The sequence below is a fragment of the Crocodylus porosus genome, unplaced genomic scaffold, assembly GCF_001723895.1.
Source record: "Crocodylus porosus isolate Cpor-Errol unplaced genomic scaffold, CroPor_comp1, whole genome shotgun sequence".
Taxonomy (NCBI): Eukaryota; Metazoa; Chordata; order Crocodylia; family Crocodylidae; genus Crocodylus; species Crocodylus porosus.
The window spans coordinates 175618411-175629669 of NW_017728886.1; the positions used below are offsets into that span (position 1 = coordinate 175618411).

The 11259-nt window shown below is 38.7% G+C and overlaps 1 protein-coding gene across 2 annotated transcripts in view; it reads right to left on the minus strand.

Annotated features, from left to right (window-relative positions):
- Positions 1-11259, minus strand: part of CDH7 (cadherin 7) — a 110460-nt gene that overhangs the window by 95835 nt on the left and 3366 nt on the right. For both annotated transcript variants that reach the window (XM_019545386.1, XM_019545377.1), the window contains exon 2: positions 9177-9574. In XM_019545386.1, coding sequence (XP_019400931.1) covers positions 9177-9386 — 210 coding nt within the window. In that variant the 5' untranslated portion in view covers positions 9387-9574. The remainder of the gene's footprint in view (positions 1-9176; positions 9575-11259) is intronic.

Here is an 11259-nt window from a genome sequence, read left to right on the forward strand (position 1 = left end):
CCTGTAACAGTACAGAAGCTCAGTGCACATAAATCAGCTTTGAAATGGCTGAAACTGGTTTAAGATAAACCTGGTAGAATGTAGTATCAGACTTAACTGATTTGGGTCAAACCAGTTTATGAAGCTTCTGTCCCAGACCCCTTCCTGGTTCAAGTTAAATCAGTGTCTCCCAGCATGCTCTGTAGCCCTGGCCTGTGCTGTCTGCTCCAGAGAGCAGGGCTGGCCTTGCCCCTCTGCACCCTAGCTGTAACAGTGAGGGTTGGCTGACAAGAGGGGGGTGGGAAAGCCCAGCTGGGGATGCAACCCAGCTGCCTCCCCGCCGACAAACCCTGGATGGGGTCTGGAGCTAGGCGGGGGGGTTAAACATGCCTTCCCCATTCAAATTTGGGTACAACTATGAACTACTAATCCCAGAGGCACCTAGAAGCAGGAAAAAGAACTGATGAGCAACCCTGCAGAGACCTGCTGCTGTAATTCTGGACTGCAAATCCCAGAGACCTCAGGGGCACCCGGAAGAGGAAGTGAACACACAGCCAGACAGCCATGCTCTAGTGTCCCCGTCCCGTCTTCCCCCTTCCCCACCAGCTTCTGACCTGAGCTGCTGGGCTGCATGTCCTGAATCAAAGGGAAGTGTCTGTTTACTTCTATTTCAATTTAATCTATGCAACCTAGACTAACCTGAAAAGACTGAATCAATTCAGCCTTGGGCTTTTTGACTGTCTGGGTTTAAGTGGGATGTTCAAGTATAACACAGTTCAGCTCTAAAGCCCCCAGTGGAATTTTTCAACAAGGTTACCAGTACGTTTAAGTTCACTTAGCTGTGAACAGAAAGGGTACCTGATGGAGCAGAGCAGTCCTCCCTTCCTTCCACAGCATGTAGCTGAGGGGGGCATGGTCAGGCTCCTGCAGGAACTCAGATTAGCCCAGAAGGGAATTGATAACAGTGTTTATCACCCAATTAAGAAAACAACAGAGGGACATTAACAGCTACTTGTTGATTCTGCTAGTTGATTCTACCTGTTGATTCAGCAGGGACTGTAGTCAGTATGTGGTTTGCTAGCTCATACACAGACACCTCTGCAGGAAGGCAGAGGGGAGGGTGGAATTTCTGTTTAGCAGGGAGTGGTGAGGGGGAGCAGCCTGCAGTTTCTGGAGCTCTAGGCAGGGAGCAGAGGAGAGGGACCACTCCTGCTGTGGAGCAGAAAGCCCTGCCCAGCCCAGAAAGCCTGCCAGGATGCTGGGGGTATCTGATTTATCTTAAATCAGCAAGGGGACTGGGACAGACATTCCATAAACTGGTTTGAACCAAATAAGTTAACTCTGATACTACATTCAACCAGGTTTATCTCAAACCAGTTTCAGCCATTTTCAAACTGGTTTATGTGCACTGAACATCTATTCTGTTACAAGTTTAAAACCAGTTCCCAATCATTTAAACTGATTTATATGTAATGTCTGTCCCTAGCCAACTGAAGAAAGTTGATACTAAAAAATGCACATACACACAAGAATACATTTTGCACCGATTCGATTTTCACCTCAGTAACAATTCTGTAAAGTGTCTACACAAAAAGAGCAAAGGAGAGTGGGGTGACAAGAAGACAGGGGTGATATTTAACAACCAGAGAAGCAGGGTGTAGAAAAGACATGGCAAAAGCATCTCAGTGAAAGTAACAGCATGTAGCAGAGCAAGAGGCCTGGCAGCACTTCATGATTGCAAGGAATGAAAAACACTAAATACCTGGAACAAAAACCTGATGGGTATGTAGATAGACATTTCTGTCAAACACTTCAGGAAGATTAGGTAAGTGATGCCAAAGTAAAGGAAAAGACTGCACAAAAAATGCACTCTGCTAGGAAATTGGAAAAAGAATACGGTTTAGCTAGGCATATGTTTCAGTTATCATGTTGTAAATGCCTTGAAGTTATCGACTTTCATTGAAGACAGTCAAAAGATTCCTGCTGCCTTCAGTGGGCTTTGAATAAGACATATAACTTGGCAGTGGTATGGAGGTCAAAGAAGCCCAGACACAGTGGTTTCAAGCTGGTGTGGAACACAAATGTAGGAATAAAAATGGAGGAATGCAATGGAAAGTTTAAAATGATGTTGGATTTGTATTCTTATGTAAAGATGCAAAAACTGGACTTGATGCACCAAAATCAATGTCCATTGCAATAAATAATGTCTTGTTGTTCCTTTGTACTCTTCTCTCAGCCTGTCTGAATACATCTGTTGTTTCTTGTCTTTTTGTTCTCTGTACAACTGGGTCATCATCCATGATTAGGACTCCCAGGCACTATGATGCTTCTAATAATAAATACAAATAATAACTGTCTGTTTGTGGGTTCTGTGGGGTCTGTGTTTTAGATATCAACCGTAAGACTTTAGAAAAGGGTAGGATGGAGGTAAAACTAGATAATGAGGGATAAGCAAGGACAGGGGATAAGGAACTATAAACAAGTTCAGCAGATGAAAAGGAAAAGAAATAATTTTAAAAAACAGCTAAAAAGGAAGCTAAAACAGCATGAGCTTGACTGACATCAAAATTATAAATCTACTCATGCCCTCATATGAAAAAAAAAAAAGCTTTTTCTGATAACCAACCAAGCATGCAGGAAGCTTGCAGCTACAGATTATTACAAAATTAGCTTTTACTTTTCCATATTCTAATCTATTAGCTATTGCTTTTCTGAGTTGCTTGAGATGCTCATAAGACACAGCTTAAAATAATGCCGAAAAGAAATGCTGAGAATTGTGTTGCAGGTTGACTCTGCTAGCTAATCAAAATGCAGCACTGCTATTATAGGATTATCTCAGCAGTATCGTTGTGTCATTGGATAAAAGGCCAAGATGAGAATGATTTAACTTACCGGTGATGCCATTTCCCATGCCAGCCTATCTGGTACACAGTGCCTCATGCTAAAGATCCGTGTGCTCTGCCTTGTATGAAAACATCCAAATGCCCATTTTCTGGTTCAGTTTCTGTCCCCACTTTAACTGTCTCCTTTCACCTATACCTTCCACCCTCTAATAATCAAACAAGGTCTATTTGTCTCTAAGGTGCTAGAGAGAAAGGAAGAAGTCTTCCTCTGAAAAAGTACAAACATAGTCTGCGCAGAGAGAGAACTTCCTATCGCATACCTTACAGACACAACCCAACCTTTCAGGAGCATTGAAGAAACTGGGCCACAATCCATCACACTGACTTATGAAATCAAGGTACTTGGAAATAAGATAAATCAACTGCAAGATAGGTGCTGACCTTTGAATTTCTTAGATCTCACAGATCTCTCCATAGCCACAACTTTATATATGCTGGGATATCTCACAAGAATTCAGATATATTTGACCTTTCATTTGTTTAAAGGGGGCCAGCACTTATGCACTGTCATTGACAGGGATGATGGTTTCCCACTTTGCTTAAGGGGCCATGTGTTACCACTTTGTATTTGATGAAGCAATAATATTTTTGAGAATAAAATATGTCAGCAGTCCAACAGAGCTGTTTTATAAATCTGAAGGATACCTTGTAGTGAATACTCAAAGCAATAGTGTTTGTTTACAGCAACTGGGAGAGGGGGTAAGCAAAATTATAAGTCTCTCTATATTCTCTTCCACCTGAGTTTCAGATTATCATGCTGTCTCTCTCATGCTATCTAAAAAAGAAACACCCCAAAAAACCAACCCTGCATGACTAACAGGAATATTTCCTGAGCAAGAACACTAAAACATTTGTGTGCACAGATGTTACTGGGCATAATTGTGTATTTTCTTCAAGTTTTAAAGACTCATGTCAGAATTTGGCTCAAAGTATCAATTAAAAAAAAAATCAAATGGTAGGTGGAAAGCCAGTTTCTAACTATACTTGTATTCATTGGGCTCTTGGCTTTTTTTACAATATTTTCTTCTGGGCTAGGGACAGAAGTTACACATAAACTGGTTTAAGTGATCAGAAGCTGGTTTAAATCTGTAACAGAACAGAAGCTCAGTGAACACAAACCAGTTTCAAAATGGCTGTAACTTGTTTAAGGTAAACCTGGTTGAATGTAGTATCATACTTAACTAATGTGAGTCAAACCAGCTTATGAAACTTCTGTCCCAGACCTTTTCCTGGTTTAGGTTAAATCACAGTCCCCCAACATCCCAGCATGTTTTACAGCTCTGGGCTGGGCTGGGCTGTCCGCTCCAGAGAGCAGGGTTGGCTCCAGAGCTGAAGCAGTGAGAAGGGGGTGTGGGGGGCAAGACTGGCTGGGGATGCAGCCCAGTCTGGGGGGGTGGGGACTGCCCCCCCAGGCAAATTCTAGCTGGGGTCTAGGGCCAAGGAGGGGGGTTAACTATCCATTCCCCTGATCAAACTTAGTGCTTGCTGTGATTATGGACTATAAATCCCAGAGACACGTAGAAGCAGGAAGAGATAAGCAACACTGCAGAGTCTTCCTGCTATTGATTTTGGACCGCAAATCCCAGAGATCTCAGAGGTAGCAGGAAGAGGAAGCAAACACACAGCCCATGCTGGCTATATACTAGGGATCCATATTCCAACACACCCTGGCTTCTGGCCTGATCCACTGCAAGCATGTGGCTGCATTTCCTGAATCAAAGGTAAATGTCTGTCACTTCCGTGCCAATTAAATCTCTGCATCTTAGACTAATCTGCAAAGACTGAATCAATTCAGCTTCAGGCTTTTTGACTGTTTGTACTTAGCCCTAATGAAGGATCCTTAATCATTCAGCAACTGATGCCTCATTACATTTGACTCAAACTGAAAATGTAACATTTTCAAAAATGACCACAACTTTAAGGTGTCTTAAATTGAGCATTTCCACGCTGGATCAACACAACTCATTAGCCATTTCTCAAAATGATAAACTTAGGATTCTGTTTCCATACATGTGTGTACCATGTCTTATATGTTTGCATTACATTATAAATAATGTCCTTGAATATTTTTCTATTCTTTCAATACAGGGGCAAATCCAGACAAGTGGATCCAGAGGAGTGACATTGCTACACTCCCCTTTCAGAATGGACCATGCTACAAGAGCCTCTGGGGACTTTTTAAAGTCCTTAAAGCACATAAGAATATCCCCCCTTCTTCCCCCACCCAAACCTTCCCCTTCCCATTCAAAAGCAATATTCTGTCCCTTCCCCTTTCCCCCGCCACTGCTGTTTTCTCACTGTCCCAAGGCATGGGAAGCTTCAAAGCTGCTCCTGCCTGCTCCCACCATGCCACATAGGGACTGGCCTTGGCCTTCTCCCTGCACCTGTTCCTTGGGGACTGGGCAGGATAGACAGAGCCCATCATCCCACTCATTGCTCCTGTTGTTTTTCCCAGAACAGCATCCAGCCTGGTTCTTGACTGGATTTTGACATTAGTAATAATAGCAATGACAATAATAACACCCCCCTTTATGCATCTTGGGCAATATTTAAGGAATGCCTCCAGTATGTCCTTTCAGTTTTAAGTTATTACAAGGAAACATCAAGAAGCCTTTATTATGCAAGCAAGATGGTAGAATCTAGTATATTATGACTTCTAATTTAAATTCTATATCATTTAATGGCCTGGTCTTGGGTAAGTCATTTATACCTTTTTTCCCCAAAACTAATTCATACCAGCTTACCTCACAGGGCTTATCTCAACATTTAGTTCAAAACACTGAACACATACCATTTAATGTGAAAAGTACCTAGGAAGGAATAAGTAACCTCTGGAGTCAAATCCAAAGGAATTATTTTTTTCTTTCTGTACACCAAAACTACTTTTCCTTTGCAACCTTAAGATCTTAATGAGGTTTTTATTGAAAATGAGTTGATTTCAGCAAATAAACTGCATTGGAACTAGGGATGGGTGCCACTAACTTCATTATCTCTACTTCTGGGGTCTTTTGGAATCCTGATCTTGGCTTTGATATGAATTTTGCAGCTGCTGTCTGCCTCCAGATAAGACCTAATGAAATCAGTGAAGCCAGAAACCAGGCTGTCAAACAATAGTCTCACATTAGCTCACAATCTTCTGTTCCCTTTTTGATTTATTTGTGTGTTTGTTGGCATAAAAATGGAAAAGAAACAAAAAGAAAGACCTTGTGCCTGAATGAGAGGTGGCATTGTTGAAACACCTCAAAATACTCTTGAGAAACTGAAATCTGTATCAACATTCTTTTCAAAATACTAAATTATGGGAACATTATGTTTGTGTGGTTAAGCTACCCAAGAAGCACCAGAAATTCCTCAGGTATGTTTACACATACAACTTTAACTCTTTCCCTTTGTGTCTATGCCTTTCCATTCAGACTTTAATTACAGGATCACATACCAGTTCTCAACTGCTACAATATAACTGCATACAATGTTTCTACAATTTTAGATACATGTAGAAGCAATGAGACCTGTGAACTACTGTTTGTATGCCAAACATACCATTGAAGTCATTTAATTCATTTATATGGAAAAAACATAGTAAGGCAGGTTTTATACAACATGCTTCAGAGCAATAGTAAACATTTACCAACAAATAGTAGATTCTAGTTAAATTAGGTTCAGAAGTTACTATTTCACTCCCTAAATGGCATCACTAGAAGATAACAGTGTGTGTGTGAGTGAGAATATATATAGCTCAATATTTAGCTGCCACTTCTGCATTTGTCTAACATGCTATACTGATAAACAGAAAGACAATTTCTGAATGAATTAGGGGCTCTTCAGAGGAACAGGGGATTACATAGGGTTAAGCTGGAAACTGTTCAAATGTATACCTTGGAGAGAAGGAAAACTACATCATTCTCCTTTAATTCCTGTTAGTTTTAAACTGATATAATTCCATCTATAGTAGAAAATTTAGTCCTGATTTATTAATGTGAAAGCAAAATAATCTGAATCACTAAAACAATAGAAGTACCTGAATGATACAAGAATTGACTATTACACAATACTTTACCTATGTCTGTAAGTTTAATAGAATAGTATAAAGCAATATATTTTGAAAAAATGTATGGGTGAAATACTGGCTTCATTGTGACCAATGGGAATTGTGCTACAGACTTCAGCAAGCCAGGATTTTACCTGTATGCTCACCCTATATGATGCATCAAAATTCATATACACAAGAGGACAAAGTTAATGTTGAGTATGCATTTAACCTTGGCTTTTCATGACTTTGGAATGATTTACTGTGCAGCACTAACATCCTCCAACACTGCTTTTATTATTGGAATTGCCTGTGGCTTTTTAAATAAAATGAAAAATACTACTCCATAATGCAGCTCTATTTGTCCAAGCATTATTGGAAGCTTAATCTTACACACCTTGAGATCTGTAGGAAAGTTCCTGGTCTTCTGCATTTACTTCTAGACTGTCACTTTGCAATACACATCCTGAGTAAGGGGCAGTATGTTACACAAATAGCACCTACAAACAAAGTGGCCAGAACATAGTTCCAGTTCTGACAATATATTCTTCACAGAAACTACTGTTCTTTTTGGAGGACAGCCTTATTCAATGTACAACTACAGTATATAACAAACTCTGAAGCTAAATTTGCCACATGTAAATAATGTAGCACTGTGAGCTACACTGACTACTACAGTAAGAACTCCATATAGAATGTTCTCAATAAATGCAGTATGAGAACAGCACTGAATCAAATCCAAGTTTCACAATAATATCCACAGAAATTTCTCTTCAATAAGGGTTCTATCCAACCCAAATTTCAATTTTCTACCACTAGCTGCAAAAATGGCTGAATAATTTCAAGTTAAACATTTAAATACAAAATAATGTTAGCCCCCAAAGTGAACTTTTAAATAATCCATAACATTAATAATATTTGAATGGAAACTATTATGCAATTAAGTATAGTCAGCATGAAAGATCCTTCTATAACATGGAATAACTGGAATCCAATCCTCACATCTCCCCTCATCCTCCTTCTTTAAGAGCTCAACTGTGTAAAGCGCTAAGCAATTAAACATGTAGATATTGTTAAACGGATTAGCAGGTTCTCCTGTGACTTCACTGGGGTCATTCATGGGCCTAAAGCAATCTAAAGCATCAAGCTTCTGTTTTGCAAACACCTACAGTATGAAGAACCTTGACATGAACAGGACTGACTACATCAGCAAAATCCCTCATATGCTTAAGTAGTTGCATCACTGAGGTCCAAATCATTTCCCCTGGAACCTGTTACTCGTACATTATAGTATAAAACATATAATTTTTTTTGTCAAAAATAATCACATTCTTGCAACTGTTAGGCTCCTAAAATTTAGCCAAAAAACTAACTACTTCTATTAATTTGTATTAATTGGTATCTCTCAATAAGGAACACATTGGAAAACAAGTATTTTTTCGGTAAAACAGTATAAGCTGTAATAAACAATCTAAGCATTTATTTGTAGGGTTACCAATGGAACCACATTGCATGCCAGCACAAAACAGTGAATCAGCTTAAGCTGTGAACACTTGCCACTGAAGGAGCCTATAAAGGAGACTTTTGAGACACCCTGATATGGAGCTCTCTTTGTATAGTACCCACTGTAGTATAGGTGCAACCTGAGGGACATCTTACAGTATGCTGGCCAGGGTGCCAGTATGCCAGGCAGAGAATATGAGAGCACAGTAATAGTTCATAATACAGAAATACATCTTTCTTGTAGTCACTAGCCTATGTCCTTCTGCTTGATTCTTACACCTCTTGACATTAGTGGTACAGAAATAGATATTTAGACTGTAAGCAATGAGAAACAGGGACTTTGTTTTTATTAATTACATTTCTCTTTCACTTTTTATAAAGAACTATGTAAAGTTATGTTGTCCTATAGTTACGTGCTAACATATATTATTTATAATAGATGATCTTTATCTTTATTATGAATTACTAGATATATTAAATTCAATAATGTTAGGCACTGATGATCTCATCTCTTTATAGAAATAATAACTAAATATATAGCTCTTACGAACTGCATAAAGAATCAAGTATATAGTGTGTTGATATATCAAGGTGATCCACAATTTTTTTATTTAATAAATAAAAATACAAGTGCAATCTTTGCCCCTTCCTGGCTTACTTTAGCCAAAGTCATAAAATAGCAATTCAAATTCACAAGTCACAGCACATACCCGCACTTGAAAAACAGGCATCTACAACTTTCAAATATTGATCAAATCCCCTACCTTTCCTACATAGAGAGGGTCTGTACCCATGTATTCCTCCAGCACAAAAAACTGATTCCACACCCAGCTGCGCTTGGTTCTCGGCCTCCCTGATTGAAAGTAGGGCTTTGACCTGGACCTTGAAAGTTCTGCTTGATTCATCCCAGAAAGGCACAGGAAAAGAGCTATTATCTGCAAAAAATGGCAGAACTCCACTCTGCCCAACTTCATCTTTTCTTTTTTCCCTGTGTAAGAAAAAACCTTGACAAGAAAACGGGCACAATTCCAGTTGGCTCAGTAGCTCTAGCCTCTGGCAGGGTGTCAGCTGGGAGTCCAGAGATAATAATTTGTAGAGTGTTCGATTGGAAGAGGTCACCACTGCTGAATAGCCTTCACCAGAGAAATGGTATAATAGGTACCTATCAGGAAAAAGACAAGAACTTGTTGTCAGAAAGTTAAAAAAAAAACCCCAAATATCCTTAGCAGCTTTCAGATGGTGCATATATCTTAGCTCTTAAAATAACTTTTCTTATTAGTAGTAGTAAAATTGAGCATATACAATAATTCTTTGACATTCTAGATTGTCTTCCTTTGATTATTTAAATAGGCCTTACAGATCTGTCTTTATAATCATGAAGTCAGATTTGTCTCGAATGTTCTCTTGATTTGTTCAGCTTTCCCAACACAAAATATTCAGCCTGGTCTCCTTCTCCCTCCAACTGTTTCATGTTTACTAACTTGATCTTTTCTTTCCTCAGTTAATTTTACTTATCATTATCAGGACATAAGAGCAAATTGACAACAAACAGGGATTTATACCAATAGGAAGGACATATGCTCAACTGAATCTCTTCCATGTAATAGAAATGTGAAATTAAGTAGTGTAAAGTGTTTCAGAACAATTTGATTGATTCTAAGTATATCAGATGTTTTGATATGTTCTGATCTGAACCTGATCAGATTAAATGCCCAAGAGTTTCCGCATTCATTTTTTGTTCACATTTCAAAACCAAATGTCAGGCATGATATGAAGCGTGTTAGACTAGAGTATGCGTATATCTTCTGAAAGGTCAGAAAATAATTTGATTTTATATGTTCAAGACAATGTTGGTAGGAGCCTGAGTGAATCTTCAGTAATAACAGACAGTCACTGTCTTGTTGTGTACCCTCTCTTTTTCACTTTCAAAATTCTTATTTAGAAGTTTGTACAATTTAAGATAAATGATTCCAACAAAATCCCTCAAAATATATTTAAAACATGTTAAGATACTCTGCCCTGGTACTATCAGAACCGATATAGTGTACTGGGTGTTTTTAAAGATGTTTACTCTCCCATTTCTTTTAAAAATATGCAACTGTTTGAGACAAGGTGAAGAGAGGGTGTTGCAGAGAGATCATGTATGCATGAATTCTATGTAAGGAACCCCTCCTGCAGTAAAGCTTACTCCTTATTATCATACCAAGAACTGAGACAAGGTACCTTAAGAAAGTGTCAAATAAAAAAGTGGAGATTAAAATGAATTACAAAGTACTCAGAGACAATACAATGTGGAAGAAATAAGACTTAACTTTGTATATGCGTTATTAAAATGAATGGACTAGCTATTATATCATTCATACAGAAAATGCTTTAAATTTCATATGCTACTAGCCATGTTTATTAAAACTGAGTGAAATACCATTTCTGGTAGTTCTTGGAAGCTTTTTGTTGTGTAATTTCTATATATCACTCTGCCAAAGGTATCTAGAGGGTGAAACAAAACAAATAAAAAGCTCTTCTGATTACAGGCTTCATTTAATGCCTTTTTATAGTAATCCCTTCTGTGGTACTGCTTTACAGCAGAAAGGCTCTGCTTAAATACTGATGGGATAAACCAAAAATCCACTGAGTGTGTTCACTAAGCAGCAGCAGTTTGAAAGCCTTCCTATATAAAAAGCCATTGCCCAGCTGAAAGCAAAATACAGAAAAGTAGCAAATTCTTACATAATGGCCATGATTTTTAAAACGCTACAATTCCAAAGCACTTCTCAAACTTGGATCAAAATTCCCTTCATAGAGATTAACAATAAATTTGGCAATTTCTGCTGACATACTAGGGTATAG